The sequence below is a fragment of the Ursus arctos genome, unplaced genomic scaffold (genome assembly GCF_023065955.2).
Source record: "Ursus arctos isolate Adak ecotype North America unplaced genomic scaffold, UrsArc2.0 scaffold_253, whole genome shotgun sequence".
NCBI lineage: Eukaryota > Metazoa > Chordata > Mammalia > Carnivora > Ursidae > Ursus > Ursus arctos.
In genome coordinates, this window is record NW_026622934.1 from 15,461 (window position 1) to 32,309 (window position 16,849).

The 16,849-nt window shown below is 43.9% G+C and overlaps 1 protein-coding gene across 1 annotated transcript; it reads right to left on the reverse strand.

Annotated features, from left to right (window-relative positions):
* Positions 1-417: 417 nt before the first annotated feature.
* Positions 418-16,375, reverse strand: LOC125283503 (phosphatidylcholine transfer protein-like). Its single transcript, XM_048225487.2, has 5 exons — positions 9,812-16,375; positions 6,878-6,957; positions 3,758-3,929; positions 2,770-2,837; positions 418-1,664 (listed from the first exon to the last, which is right to left on the reverse strand). Exons 1-5 carry the CDS (start codon positions 9,852-9,854, stop codon positions 1,599-1,601), a joined length of 429 nt encoding a protein of 142 aa, XP_048081444.1. The 5' UTR covers positions 9,855-16,375; the 3' UTR covers positions 418-1,598.
* Positions 16,376-16,849: the final 474 nt, after the last annotated feature.

Here is a 16,849-nt window from a genome sequence, read left to right on the forward strand (position 1 = left end):
TATGCATAAGTCTGTCCATATGACCACAATGACTGGGGAAGGGACAGGCACATGGTTGAGAGAAAGTCATAGGATGGTGTGGCATCTACTGGAAAGAAATGCTGTCTTTTTTTTGGCTCAGCGTTGAGCATGGGAGGATGTAGGCCTCCCTTTTGCTGTCAGCAGCAGTCCTGCCACCAGACACAGTCCAACATCAAAGATAACCTGAAGACGAACGTAGCCAGATTCTAATGTCAGTTGAGCACCTGTATCAATCCGGATGTGAAGCCCTCTACACCTGGCCTTGCACGCAAGTGCACCTAAAATTCTTTTTTATGTTCAAGTTCATTAGTTAGGTTGGATGTGCCCTGCAAACAAATGAGACCTGATTCTGTCTCACAAAAGGAACAAGGTAGGAAGAAGGCTGCAAGCAGACAATTTTAAGTCACTCTGTATTTATTGATATTAAATCTGTTTTTCCCAGAGAGAAGACATACAGTCTGACATATCCCATTTTAGTAAATCCTCTGCTTCTGGATTTACATCCTGAATTTCTATGACCTCTAATCAAGGTTCAGTACCATCACACACAGTGGTTAAAATTTTTCCCTGAGAACATGAAGGCTGTGCCTTTAGCCACAGAATATTTTGCCTTACCAAAATTCAGGAGAAAAGAGAAAACTGGAAGTCTTTTGGTGGTAGAAGAGGCAGGCAACTTAGGTAGAATTCCTTAGAAAAAGATGTACAGTCAGTTGATCTACTAATTAATATTTCCCTGACTGTGAACTATTGTCCGTTCAATATCGCTAAACATTCTAGAAGGGAAATTTATTGCCCAGAAAGACACTTTATCACAGGGCTGTGTGCAGAGCATCTTGACTTTTGCTAACTGCCAGAGCCATCATGATGCCTCAGTTTCCAATAAAATGCAGAGTTAGTGAGGTATGAGCAGCCTCCCCCCAGGGGCATGTGGGAAACAGAAACCCAGACATGGATGATGAGAAAATGTGGTTATCACATTAAGAGCTTAGTCAGGCCTGCAATGTTTCTCAGAATGGTTTGAATCAAAACAGCTCATGATCCTCCACAAGTAGGAATGGCAGAGAGACTTACTGGATTATCACCTCAAACCCCAGCCAAATCAGTACACCAAAGCATGAGGCAAATGGACATCAGCCCGTGTCTTCCAGTCTTGGTGCACAGAGTCCACTCTGAAGGGGATGGGGCTCCCAGCAGCCCCTCCTGGGTTGTGAGAAGCCACATTCTGGGCAGGAGCCAGCTCTCTGGGATCCGTTGCTCTTGCATTGTTGTGGTTCCTCCACCCACCCATCCCCCTAAAATGGCACAATGGAATGACTGTGTTCTCTACTGAGGACTTCCCTTTTTAAAAATAAACAAGCAAAAGTTTCCCTAATCTGACCCATAGTCAATAGAGGAAGAAGGCAGCCAGTCCTGGGGTGGGGAGTGGGAAAGGAAGCCAGGCGTCAGGCAAACACACTCAGGGACAACGTGTGGGACAGTGTGCAGGCCTCTGAAGACAGAAAAGTGAAAGGAAAGCTGAGCGTCGGTGGGCTGTGGCACTTCCAAATCATCATTCCATGCACACACGATTCCCTTTCTTAGGCTCTCCTTGGGTAGTTCTGACAGGCATTGGCCAAGTCCTTCAAGAAGAGAGGAACACTACCCTGCAAAACAAAGGAGACCATCACTTCTATGTCCTCATGGTCATTACTCCTGATTCCTTACGATATGGCAAAGGTAAACAAAGATGACTCTGAGAATAAGAAATATAACAACGGGACCCCTGTCCAGTTTCTACAGAACATGGCCACAGATCATAACAGAAGACCCAAGGCACAGGTGAGACTAGATAGCAGGGGACACTGTTGTGTATCTTGGCTTTTGCTAGTAAAAAGCTAAGATGATTCTGAGACACTATTTTTTTAAAAGAAAAAGCAGAGGAAATGGGATTGGGTTGGACTATGGGATTCTAACCCAGGAATCACAGGAAGGACTTCTTTTACAGAATCAGGAAACAGGGTGTGGGGCAAAGCGTAGACTATGTTATTACTTAGTTAGTGCTGAGCATTGTGCAAGACATTCCCCCAGATACTTCCTTCCTTACCACTACTCTATGGGGTGGTAATACCTGTCCCCATTTTCAAAAGGGAAGAAATCAACGGCTTCCCTAGATTATACAGACAGAAGCAGGACCAGGACTCAAAATCACATGTGTTTGACTCAAAGCCTGTGCACTTTGCATTCTCCCATGGAATGTGCTGAGCCCTGTCACCAGTAAGTAGGACTCCTACAAAGCACTGAATGGTTCCCATAAAGCCAGGTTCTCAGGGGTCTCTCGTGATCTGGCCACCACTGCAGTCTCCTCTCCTTATAGAGAAACAAAACTGGAAGCTTCCAGGCTTGGACACATCTGGTTGTGTCTCAAGCCAGATTGGCCTGTCAGACTCCTCCATAAGCAGACACAGGGTCCAAAGGCACCATTTTTCCTACAAGGAGCAGGCTATTATCTGGAGGATGCAGAGAGTGATCCTGACAGGGTCTTTCTAGCAGGTAGGGTCTGACACTCCAGCTAAGGGTTCTTTTCTTCTGTCCCAGCCTCCACGTCCTGGGTTTTGGCAACCTCAGTCCTAAGTGTAGTCACTCATCCAAGCTGCTTCATAAAAGAGCCTCAGTAGGCCTGAGTTACAGTGTCTCTTCAGCCTGACAGCCCCATGGGCTAAGTCAACATTTGTCAAACACACTTCCCCCTCCTTTCTCCCAAGATCTCACCTTGGTGGCCCAGTTAATGAGCCAGGATGGAAGCAGGCCACCCGGGTTATCGAAGTAATACATGAAAACTAGAAGGGAAAGAAAGGACACTTCAGGAGGAGAAAAAAAATGTTAGAAAGACAACAACAAACCCTGCAAAGCTTCCCCCTTTATCTTCAGGCTCCGAAAGTAAGGAGGGAGGGAACACGTGATTCAGGAGGACTTCTCTCCTCTGCCTTGCCTCCCAGAATATGTATGTGTGTATCTATGTATCTATCTATGTATCTATACATAGATACACACACATACACATTTTGAAAACATAGCCACAGGCATATTTTGCTGCTACTTATTATGCCTGACAAATCCTAGACACTTAGACATAGTCTCTCATTTAATTTTTTCTCATTAATTATCTTAACAGTCCAAAGGAGTTGGTAAACTTAAACCCCCACTTATAAATGACAACATGGAGCAGTTACGTGGCATATCCAAGGTGACAGATCTGAAAAGCTTCAGAATTATGGTTCAGACTTGGCCTCACACACAGGCCACGCTGATTCCCATATAGCAAGTGGCTGGCTGCCTCCCCGCCCCCCACAGCTTTTCTCCGTGCGGGCTGGAACTCAAGCAGGCAGGTCCTGAGTGTGCTAAGCAGGAGCTGCGTCCTCAGAGACAGTCATGCCAGCCCTCTTGCCCCCGCGCCCCCAGGCCTGATGTATGTATCCCCAGGACTAGCCTGAAGTGAATTTCCACATCTTCTGGTCTGATTTCCTCTGGACAATGCCAGAGTCAATAAAGAATGGCTTCAGCCAGATGTAAACAGCCACCATGCGCTCAAGCCAGGTTTCTGGGGGTGAACTGATCTCCCCAGGGTTTGATCCCTTGTTTATTTTACACCTGTGTCCATTCTCTGACCTCAGGGAATAAGCATCATGCATTTTTCATGCCTAACAAGCAGCATGGCCTAAGTATGGTGGCTCTTTGCCAACATGCTCCCCGGCTTTACCTCTGCTCCCCTTCTTGCCATCACTCTCAATCGCCAGGCTCTGCTTATACTGATTCACGCGGACCACACCAGACCTCTCAGGAATCTGTGGCACGGAGGTGCTCTGGGCCAGGACCACGAGGATCTTCCGCCCGTCCATGTCCAGGTCTCGCCGTTGTCGGACGTAGACATACTATACTGCTAGTCAAGGCATGATATCGACGCCAGCATTTCAGATGGGTGGAAGGAAACCCCAGAAGCCAGAAGCAAAGTGAGATGATTCTATTTCTCCCACCTGGCACTGGCTCCCTTACAGTGGTCCTTCACTTCCCTGCCCTGTCTCCCTACCTGCACTGAAAGATTGTGCCTCATACAACTCGATATTCTCATTTGACAGTATCCATTACTTACTTGATGCTTTCAGTTACATGGGGAAACCACTCCTCCTCTAAGAAGGCACTATGAGATATGACGGACTGATCATTCATCAGCAGTGTGAGCCTGCATTAGTCACTCAGCCTTTCTGAAGCTAAGTTTCCCTCCACAGGAAAAGGGGGTTAGATTCCCCAGCAGGCACGCTTGGTGGGGGCATTGGAGAAACACTGGGGCAGAATAAGTACTCCAGAAACACTGGGGTCATTCCACTTTGTCCTGCCCTCCCCCAAAGCTCTACTCAGTGACCTCTATGCACAGAAGATGGTCAAGCAATGTTACTTACACGTCAGAGGAAGAAACACTCGTACCTGAATATTTGGTAGGCAGATGTCCTCTCTGGGTTAACACTGGTTAACCACCCAGAATAACAAAGCCATTTCGTCTCTATAAACACTCACAGAGCACTCACTATGTCTATGGTACTATAATAGGGGAGATGATTCACCCGTAAGAAACAAAGAGAGTTACCATTTACTGACCCTTTACCATGAGCCTTACACATAGCCAGTTTTGATCCTGACAAGGTCCCTGTGAGTTTGGTGTAAGTATCCTCATCCTACAGATGACAATATTGAGGCTCAGAGAAGTAAAGAAACCTGCCAAAGATCCCATGGCTCACTTGGAACCCGAGTGCAAACCCAGATCTGGCTCTAAAACCTAGTTCGACTTTCATAGCTGGATAGGCCTCAACAGATTTTTAGGTTTCACACTAGAAGGAATTCAAAGCCTAACGATAAAAAAATAAAAGTAAATTGTAAAAAATCACTCTAAGTGTAACACAGTTACACTCACTGTAAGAGCAACAAGCACAGCCCCATGCCACTAGGGAGTCTCTGCAGCGCCAGCAGGGGTCCCAGCCCTCACTCAGGCACCCTGCAGAATGCGCTACTGCCCCGACTCTGTGGACTGACAAGTAAAGTTCGTAAATGTTTTGGGGGAGAAATGATGTTGCTTTGGCTCTGACTTTCTGACACCAAGAATTTTTATTTTTTCCTCACAGCAAAAATTGTCCTACTCTCTCCCAAAAATTCCTCAGCTCATGGGACAGATATCACCTGACACTTCATTGAGAAAACATCAACCTGATACATTGATTAATATTTGGCAGAGGTCTTCGAAAGGTTGGAAGGTCCAGCCTACCATATGGCCTGTGACCAGAGAACCACCAGTTCACTGAGGCCCAGAGAAATGAAGGGACTTTTCCAAAGTCACACAATATTATTATAATAGAAAAAAAAAATCAGAGAATGAGCTCACATTCAATCTGGGATCTTTGGCTCCAAATGAATGTTGTTTTTCACTGCACTATTCTCTATTTTCAAAAATTAAACCACTAGCAGAGAGAGGTATGTACATACAGAAAGATTAAGAAACTCACTATGGGATTGTTTGGCAATTAGATAAAAACCCAAGTAGCCCCAAGTGTCTACTCCTAAGACCTACCAGCAGTATCACAGTGAGGTCAGAGAGATGGAATCATGTCCTGATCAAGGTCACCATCTCTGAAAACAGCTGGACCTGGATCCTAAACTTGCCTCTGCCATCCACCAGTTGTGTAAACCAGAGTAAAGTTCTGGCTTCTCTTTGCCTCAGTTTCCTTGACTGTGAAATGAGGATGATGGTACTTACTTTGCACAGTTGTTTGCAGGATCAGGGAAAACCACATAAAATCTAAGGGATTAAGTAATCCATAATTTGTTCAAATACAAACCATATATGCACAAGCTACCTAGCAGTATGTGAGCAAGAAATAAACCCTTGTTGGGGACAAGGGAAACACATACAGTTAGACACAAAAACACACACAAATAGTATACATAAAAAAGACCCACATGTTCCTTCTCTTTCTAGAGAATAATTACTTAGGAAATACAGACTTATACAAAGCTAAAGCTAGAAAAGATCCCAGTGATCTACCAATTTGGTGGTTTCCAAACTTTTTTTTGAATCCACAAGACCCTTTGTTGACAGGATCTCCTACAGAAATTCAGCGTGTAACATACTCAGCTGCTGGGATTGAAGAGGACAGTGAAGGAATGGGAATCTCACCTATCAGTCATCCTGTCCCCACCCTCCCTGTCCTTCAAATTTGCATCCCCCTCCTAGGCTAGTCCTAAGAGGGCTTCTTAGAACCTTGGAGTGTCAGTTAAAACTCCCCACATTCCATTCAACTGTTTTAGAGATAAATGAGGGAAACAAGGAGAAGAAACATACATCCAGTATCCACAGCCAACACTCAAGGAGGGATTGCTGTGGGTTCAATAAAATGGGAGGGGATATGGAGAGAGCTGGAAAGTGGGGGCCTGAGCTCCAATCCCAACTTTGCATATAATCATCTATATGTTTGCCTCCGTCACTTTACCTCTCTGGGTGCCCACCTCCACCTCCAGATTGAGGGAATGTATTAAACACTCTTTATAAAAAGTTCTTTCCAGGTCCCCAATTCTGTGGCCCAACAATTTCAAGCCTTAGGAAACTTCTTAGAAAAGTCTAAGCTGCCCTTCAGTGACCACAATCACAGAGGCTCCACACGGTCAGGCCCAGACATCACACACTAAGGTCTCAAAAGTCACACAAGAAGCAACAGTTTTAGCATATGCTTCTTAAGAATCAAGGACAATGCTGTCCACACCTGCTGGGCATGCCACCATTGGGCGATGGCCAAGGGGCACAAGAAACACTTAGAAAGCCAAGTAGGAAGGATACGTCTCGGTAGTACATGGGATAAGGGTACTTCACTTGCCAGTAGACCACTGTTTTTCCATTGCATTCCTTTTCGTACAGTTCTGAGGAGAACAAAAGAAGGTAATGTATCTTAAGCTTCTGGGCTCCAGTTAACAAGATGCCTAGGTATGATGACCTCTGAGGATATGATAAACCACCAACTCATAAGGCACAGAATTCTAGAAAAAAATCAGATAGATTCATTAATGCTGAAAGCTTGTTGCCCAAGGGCAGAGTCTAGTAGACATAAAAATACGGTAAAAAAAAAAAATTAAATATTTCCATTGTATAGCACTAGCAAGATTCTCAAAAAAATGCAATAAAACAAAATCAGGCATCCAAAAATAAATGTTCAGGTTTTAAAATCAGGGCGATCGGTAGGAGATAGAAGGGAAGAATGAAGGGGTAAACAGAAGAGGGAATGAACCATGAGAGACTGTGGACTCTGGGAAACAAACGGAGGGCTTCAGAGGGGAGGAGGTGGGGGATTGGGATAGGCCGGTGATGGGTATTAAGGAGGGCATGCATTGCATGGTGCACTGGGTGTTATATGCAAATAATGAATCATGGAACATTACATCAAAAACTAAGGATGTACTGTATGGTGACTAACCTAACATAATAAAAAATTATTATAAAAATAAAAGACATACATGCTATTAAAAAATAAATATAAAATAAATAAAATCAAGGCGACCACCAGATGTCACTAGAATCCCAATAGTTTTGCTTTTGAAACCTTTTCTCTTTAGATTTCTTGACCTTTTACAGCTATCCTGGAACTGAGTCACCCAGTCTAGTGTGTTCAGCTGGGAAAAGAAGGTTCCAGGGAGGGCAGTGTCCTTCCTAAACAGCTAGGAAGTGGCAGAACTGTGGCTAACCCTGAGTGTCTTGCTTCTCTCCTGTTTCTTTACATTTTACCACAGCTACAATGACCAGAATTCCTTAATATTCCTTCATTGTATTGTGCGCAAATAGCAGCCAACTCTTGGCTGGAGAAAGCAAAGGAATTCAATGACATGCACACCCTCTGACCCCAGCTGTGCAGTAAGCTGCAAACTAACCATTTAGAGAAGGAGCCAAGCCAAGCCTGCTGAAGTAACCACGAGAGCCCCTTGAGGAGCTCCTGATGGGGGAAATGCATGATTGAATTCAGCTTCAGAAAGAAAATCTATTAGAAGCAGACCATGGATTAAAGAGCTTGCCAGGGCATTGGTGCCACGAGGGGCTAAAGACAGCCCTTGAGAGGAAGGGAAGAAGTGGACGTGTTACCTTTGCATGCTCAGCATCACCTCCCCTTCCTGGACCAGCAATCTCAGTTCTCCTTCAGGGCATCATCCTTCCCCTCTTCCTTACTATGTGGTTTAAGCAGGACTGACTCAGCATTAATTTCATGGCTGGGAAAATGAGGAAGACATGGCCCAGTATTTGTTCAGGGGTGCTACATCGGGCCAGGGCCAAAAAGTGGTTCAGTAAAGGCTCTCAGGTAGGTCACAGAATATCTAGAAGGACCAGAGTTAGGCTTAGTTCCAGAGAAGCCAAACTACTGCTGTGACTAGGCTGGACACGGTAGCGTGAATGGCTGATGCCAGGTACCAAACATCAGAGGCTCTGCCGTGTCTCTCCCAACGTCAGGTACCTTAGCCCCTCCATCACCAGAAAACGGATTGTGGGGCTGCCTGCTTGCTCGTGTTGTTCTCTCTCAAACTGAAGCTGCGTGTTGTCTCACCGGCGACATCTATATCACATCACTGAACCATGGCTGCGAAGGAGACTGGGACAGACAACATCGGGCTTCTCCCTTGAATGGAGGAGCATCAAAATTCACCCTAGACAGGAAGGCTATTTGAAACCACTAAGACCAAAACCATGACAAACATCCACAGGACACCAGGACAGCAAATTGTGGGACTCATTCCTGTTCCTGTGGGGTTATTTATATGGTGAGACTATAAGCCTGGATCGTCTGGGGGCCGTCTTGGCCATGACAGAAGAATCTGCCTGAGAACTAGGGCAGCTCAGACGAAAACTGAGTCCAGATGCAGAAAGCATTTAAACATTAGACGCAGTGTCCTGGAGGTCAGAAACCCCTGGACTATTCAATGCCATGAACCAATAAACTCTTTTTCCTTTTCTCACACTGGCATTTGTTAACTTCTTGTTGCTTGCAGCCAAGTGTCCTGACTCTAGCAAGTGTCTTTCAGAGTTGATGTGCCCCTGGGCTAGCTCTGCAGTTCTAGTCCACTGTGACTGAGTGGCAGAGGCCACTCCCAGCTCTAAGTGACAGGAGGATCACCTCTTTCATAGCCGCCCATCGCTTTCAGGGTCAAATCTATGCACTGTAGCCTCGTGGCCAGGCTGGGACCCTGGGGATCTGGCCCTTCCTCCCACCGTAGCTCTAGATTCTGCTACCCCAACAAGCCAATAAAATCAAACTGCTCAGTGTTTGCACATGCCATGCTGTTTCATGCCTTCCTCGCTTTACTCATGCTGTTCCCTGGGCCTCAGATGGCCTCAAACCACTCACCCCCTCATCCCCTCACCCTCTCAGCTTCTTACCTATATGCCTTCTTGTTTTGTGATTTTTGCATTCTTGTTGTTATAAAACTTTGATTCAACTTCCAAAACGAAGCTTGGACACCACCTCCTCCAAGAAGCCTTTGTGACTTTCTAGATATATGGGATGATGACAGACTTACAGTGAGCACAATGGAAGCCTCGGAGCAAACTGGAGAGTGGCATCTGAGAGTGTGCAAGGAATCACAAAGGCATGTTTCAGCCCAGCATTAAGACTTTTATGCTAAAATTTAAAATAGAACATAGTAATTAAACCTGTTGCTTTCCACTGGCTAGAATAACAATGTAGTCTACTGTCCAGATAATTTTTAAAGGTGATGAATAATAGGTGTTACTCACCTTCAACATAATCATCCCACTGTTTTCTGTAGTCTAAGTCCATATAGACATCTGCGAGCACAGCTGGCAGGCAATTGTCCAGAACACCGAAGACTTTATATGCATAAAGTCCAGTTGGCTATAAAAGCAGAACAGGCAGAAACAACCTGTTGATTCCCAAATTGAGAGACAGCTGGATTACACAGCATATGAAAAACAGCTGTTCATGCAACACCATCACTGATGACGTCCTCTGTGGTCTTGGTGACACAACGAGGAACAAGCAGGTGAGGCCCCTGCTATCATGAATCTTATATTTGCTTTTAGACATTGGTGGTCGTAGTGGCTATAAATGCTATCTAAGTAATCTGAATAGGTTATAAGGAAAGTTATGTGATCAATGCTGACTGAATGGGGATGGGGAGGAGTGTCCTATATAAATTAGGTGGTCAGGAAAGACCTCTATGAGAGAGAACCTTTATGAGAACATCTTATTCTAAATATAGAAGGAGCCCGTCATGGGAAGATAGAGAAGACTCATTCCCGGTATGGGGAAGGCCCTCTGATTGACGGACAGGCATGCTAAAAGAACCGAAAGTCACAGCACTCAGAGAAGTGTGGATGGGGGAGAGTGGTAGGAGCTGAGGTCACAGAGTTAATAGGGGTCGACTCCAAAGGGCTTTGTAAACCAGGGTAAGGGATAAGGATTTTTTTCTAACTACTAAGGAAACCAATGAGTGACTTTAAAGAGAGGGAATAATAAATAAAAAAATGATTCTTGCTGCTTGGTAGAAAGTAGATCATAAGGGAGCAAAGAGATGGTTTTGAAGACTAGTACAATGGTCCAGATAAGAGATGATGGGGATTTGAACAAGGAGGTGACAACAGTGATGGAGAGAAGTCCAGTGATTTAGGGATATATTTAGAAATAATGTCAGCAAGAAGTGCTGGTAAATTGTCTGTGGGTGAAAATTTGAAAAGTGAAGATTTGCATCTTAGAACCTTTGCTTGAACAACCAGGTAAATGGTACAAATGATGCTTCCCAACAGTGAATTTTACTTGAGTCCTGTGATCTGGGAAAACAGTGAAGGTTAAAAAACTCCCTTCTCCTTTGTGCTCCAGAAAATAGCTTATTGCAAAGAACCACGATTCCCATGTGACTTAGATAAGACTCACAGATGCTACCCTTGTTTACCTGTGACAAGGCCAGACACAGACCCTCTGAATTCCCTTTCACTGCCTCATAAATGATTAGATGAACTGCTTGTCCCCCTGGATCAATCAGAACTAAATGCTTATGCACCACACTGGTTAAGCTTCTCTCCTTCTTCCGGGCCCCTAAACGTTAGCCCACCCTTGGCCCGAGCCAGCATTTCAGCCCCTCCTGAGAACAGACTGGCCTCAAGGTAAAATATTCTCTGACCTACTATCCAGTCATGTCACCTTTCACCTCACTTCTCCACACTGTCTCTCGCCTTGTTTACTTGTCTCTATAAAAGAAAAACTCTTTTTGCCTAATTACTGAGACACTCACAGATCTTATGGTCAAAGTGTTCTCCTTATTACAATAATCTCTCCCCCAACTTTGCAATAATCCTTTTGAATAAAAGCCTCTCCTTACTAAGTCCAGATTTGTTATTTGGCATTCTTACTGTAAAGTAGAAAAGCAGACTGCCAGAAGAGTGCTGGTAAGACTTAGGAGCATTTACAAGAAAATATTTTATGTGTAAATTCATTAAAACAGTACAGAAGTACATAAGTATTGCCAAAATGCATTGTCAAGGAAGAGAGGTAAGAGATAATAGCCACTGCTAATGCACATTAAATAGAAGTATATTTAATTCTGCATATCTAAAATTATCTAAAACCCCACACACTCTGTTATAGAAAGTACTGCCTCCTTCCACTAAGTCAGAGAAAAATTATAATTACAAAAATTATCATAAATTTTATTAAAATTACATACTTGCTAGGACTCACTATATCCTTGGCCCTGAGAAGAAATCAGGTATAGACATAATCTTGGCTTTTCAGCTTGGAACATGCTTCCCTTGGTGATCTGTCAGTAGTCACTACAACAGCCATCTATTCTGTATTGAAGTTTTCCAGTCACTTTAACCTGCTATAAGTTATTTTACTAGTACTAGTTATTAGTACTAGTATACAGTTTAGTGTCCAGTTTTTTTATTTTTTTTAAAGATTTTATTTATTTGACAGAGATAGAGACAGCCAGTGAGAGAGGGAATAGAAGCAGGGGGAGTGGGAGAGGAAGAAGCAGGCTCCCAGCGGCGGAGCCTGATGTGGGGCTCGATCCCAGAACGCCCGGGATCACACCCTGAGCTGAAGGCAGACGCTTAACAAGTGCGCCACCCAGGCGCCCTCTGTCCAGTTTTATATTCATTATCATGTAATCTTTCACGTTGCCCTGTGATAGAGATGGGGGTGTTATGAAGAAATGATGTTCAGACAGGCTAAATTACTTGCCTGAGTCCCACAGCTAGTACTTGGGATAACCAGAAAGAGGGTGACATGGGTCCTTCTACTTCCTACAGTGTCTCCTATTTAGCTCTACTCTCTGCAGGTTTTCCCCAAACCATTGTTCCAAACTACAATCTAATGATTAATGTAAGAAGACCTAACACATAGCATCTTAGAGCCAGAAGGGGCCTTAGACCTTCATGTAAAAGATGTTAGTGACTTGCCAGGAGTCCCACTAATATACTGTTGGTAGCAGAGCCTGGATGAGAACCTGTTTCTTCTGGTCCCAAGCCAGTGCTCCTATCCTGGACCACCCAGGATGGACTCCCACTCAGATGCTCCCCTGAAGTCCTAAGCCTGGTGTGTGTGTCCTCCAAGTAGCCAGAGGAGGTGTTTTTTAGATGCCACTTCTGTAGGGATTCAGATCCAGACCAGGGGAAAGGTAGAAATGGAAAAGGATGAATAATACAACTTTCAATGGACTAATGTTTTGCTGTCTCTCCATGTATTATTCCAAAGAGTCATCTCAAAAATCAGAAAACACCCCATGGAGGTTATACTATGGGCTCAGAGTCACAGTAGACCCAGTATTGTCTAAGCTCTTCTACCTGCTAGCCTTGCTTTCCTCAGCTGCAAACTGGGTCACTGCAAAGAGTGTGTACTTAAGGAGATGATTATGAGGAGTAAATGAGATAATCCATCCAAAATTCTTACTGTGGTGCCTCATACATAAGTACTCAGCAGATATTAGATATCATTCTCATTAATAAGGTAGGTATGATGATCCCATTTTGCCAGATTAAAGAATTGAGGATTCAGAAATGTAACAAAATGCATATTTTGGGGGGAAACTAACATCCATGGAGTACCTGCCCTAAGCCAGGGACTGTGCTTGGTGATTAATACTTGCAATAATCCTGTGAAGTAAGCATATCAATATCTCCACTTTATAAATGAAGAAATGGGGGGCAGAGGCGTGATTTGACAATTTGCTACTGATATCACTAACTTGTAAGATGTTCTGTTATTCTGGCTCACTTGTCTAAACATCAGATTGTTATATTTCTTAGCAATGTTGATTTACATGCACGAACGAACTGGACATTATATTTTCAATTGCATTCATAGGGCTAACATATTTTGAGAAACACTACTGCCAATAGTACACCTGTTGGTCCTGTACAGGATAAATTCTGTAAGAGCTCATGCGTTTACATATGAGAAATGTCAAAATGTCATAATGTTTGCATTTGACATTTGCAGCGTCCCCAGAGGACTAATCCCTGGGAGACATCCTTTACCTCTGCCCTGCCTGATCTGGAGAAAGGTGTCACTCAGTCTCTGCAATTTATGATGTTCATTTGCACTGACATCACTAACTGTAAGACAGCCTTGATGTCTACTCCTGCAAATGCACCTCTGAGTGTGCGCTGAATTTTCTTAGCCTCTCACAGAAGAACTCATTCCCATTCCTCAGGGCTGGGGAGGGCAGGGAGGAAACCTCCCGAATCTATGACTGTGGAAGCGGACCAACTCCAGCTACTCTGTCTGACAAGTAGCAGACTCCAGTGGTATGGAAAGTAAGCATTTTTCACCAAAGAGCATCAATTCCGATGACAGGAATCAAAGATAGAGCTGCCACGGGGAAGTGTGTACCAAGACTACATGAGAAAATGCAGTGGAGTAAACCTGATCTAATATTTCAGATCTCTCTCAGAAAACATGGCAGCTTTAATCCCTAAGGATTGCAGATAATTAGGTAAAATAATAATGATAGTTAATGCTTAGTGAATACCAGACACTGGACTGATATTGGATTATCCCAATTAATCCACACAATGATAATTTAAGGTATGGAGAATTGGTAAACCCATTTTTCAGGCAAGGAAACTGAGGCTTAAAGGAGTTCTAAGAAATCTCTGGAAAAGGCAAGTCTACAGAGACAGGAAGCAGATTGGTGGCTGTCTGGGACTGAAAATGGGAACAAGGATTGATAGCAAATAGACAAGAAGTTTCTTTTGGGGGTATCGCAAATGTTCTAAAACTAGACTGCAGGAATAATTCCATAATTTTACTAAAATTCATTGAACTGTACACTTTACGATGAACAAAATTTAGGGTATACAAATGCTACCTAAATAAATCTGCTAAAATAGAAAATATGCTATGAAACTCACCTAAACTCACTGCTCCACTCAGCCCCTGGATCACCCTGTTATTGGTATGGTATCGTTTCCAAGCATCCAGAATGTCCAAATCCTTGCTGACAAGTAACTTCTCCTCTCAAGGCGTCCCCAAGACCCAATGACAATCAGAGTTTTGCTTTATTAATAGTCACCTCCTGTGAACCCCTTGTTGGAATTTGATGAAAGACAGGATGAGGGCATGAAGCTTGGCTTATACCTAGAGACAGAAGTGGGGGGTCCTAATCATCCCTCTCCCCTCACTCTCCCCAATTTAAATCTTGGGACCAACATTCTCATACAGCCTCACACCACGTGCTCATCCTGAAAGAGAAGTGAGGAGCGGAAGACCTGAGGCTCTGACATATCCATCCAGCTGTGTGCTCAGGAAGATAGAAAAGGAGAGGGAGACAGAGACAGAGAGCGTGAGCAAGAGAGCACAAGAGCCGGCCTCCATCTGCAGCAGGTAGGAGAGTACCACACATGGGTGCTTGGCATTCAGACATGGCGGCCCTGCCCAATAGTAAAATATGGCTTGATAAGTGTCTCAGGTTCAATAACTGTTCCATCACTCCTGCTGGTAACTCCTCTTCCCTTAGCAGAGAGGTAGAAGGGTGAGAGAAGGGGTCCCGAAGACACCCATGACACAAACCGCTTTATCATCTCACCTGTGGGGGTGGTACTGGAAACTTTTCATCCATTGAGGTAAATCTGTTCTCCAGGGAGTTAAATCTGTGTTTCCCTCCTAAAAGCTAAACTTTCTCTTAGCCCAGCCTGGCTAAACATAATTTTCGTAAGAGTGCCAGGCGTTTTGAAATCAGTAGGTGCACAGCATGGAAAAGAACAGTCCCTAGAAATGAGCTGTCTGCTCTTCACCACACTCTTTGATTAGAAGGACAAAGACACAATGCAGTCAGTCCCTTCTCACAATGCCAGACATTCAGATTTTAAAACGTTAAGAAGTCAAGCCAAACCAGATCTAGTCAGACCACTATTCACTTGGCCTAAATTGAGGATAGCTCCCCAGGTGATTCTAATGTACCTGAACTTTGAAAAACACTCTCCCGTACATTTCTCCTCCAGATATTTGCATGATGCCTTCTCCTACTTCATTTCTATCTCCACTCAAATGTTACCTCTGCAGAAGGGCTCTCCGGATTCCCTTATCTAAAACACATCACATCACCCATGGCCACCACTGTCATACCATCTCTCTACCCCTTCATCCCACTTTACTTTCTTCATAGCATTTTTCACCCAACATTTCATCATATATGATAGTTTCTTCTCATCAGTGAATGTCATTCATTGTTCAAGAACTAATTATTGAAAGAGTAGGCGCATCTTCCTGTTCACTGCTTATCCCCAGTGCCTGTGAGGGCAATAGCACATGGGAGGCATTTGATGAATATTCTCTGGATGAAAAAATGAATGATGGTGGGTAGAATGGAGATTTTAACCCAGGACAATCTGCTTCCAAAACCCATGTTCTTCCCATAATACCCCGTGGCAGCTCTGGGCTAGTTTTCCCTAGTCTCCAGAAAGTAGTTCTTGCCTCGAAGCAAGCTGTGTATTTGGTGCCGAGCTTATCAAAGCAGGCTGGTTCATGTCTAGTTACTAGTTATGAGGTCTTGTGTGTCTCACTTCACAACTCTGGGTCTTATTTCCATCTGTAAAATAGGAAAATAAGCCTGTCTCTCCCTACCTTCCAGATTGGTTTACAGGGATAAAAGAAACAGCATTTTGTAAATTAAATCACCATGTAAAGGTAAGTTATTGACATTACCACCTGGGGAGGAAAAAAAGAGAAGGGAGGATGGAAACAGAGCAGGCAAAGGGAGTAGAAAAAAGAAGTCAATGGAAAACATGATGGTGTTGGACAGAATGATTTCAAAGAAACTTCCAAAGTCCAAAAATTCTGATTTAATAGGAAAGGAGAAAATGAAAAAGTACCAAATACTGTATATCAAAAGTAGCCATCTGTCCAAGAATGTGATTGAGAATTATTTGTCTACTAAAAAAAAAAAGCTACAATCCTTTTTAATTTTAAAATAGAATTTATTTGTTACAGTGAAACACTCAAAGGCCTCTACACTTATTTCAGTCTTTTCGAAACATGTAATGATAGATCATTATCAGAGCTCATGATGGACCAACATAAATGGCTATACATGATCCAGATGTAGGACTGGCCTTATTCTGATGGGGATATTATCTATAGAATATGCTCCTCGGGACGCCTGGGTGGCTCAGTCAGTTAAGTGTCTGCCTTCACCTCAGGTCATGATCCCAGCTGGGATCCAGTCCCGCATCCGGCTCCTTACTCATAGAGGACCTGCTTCTCCCTCCCCCACTGCATCTCCCCCTGCTTATGCTCTCTTTCTGTCAAATAAATAA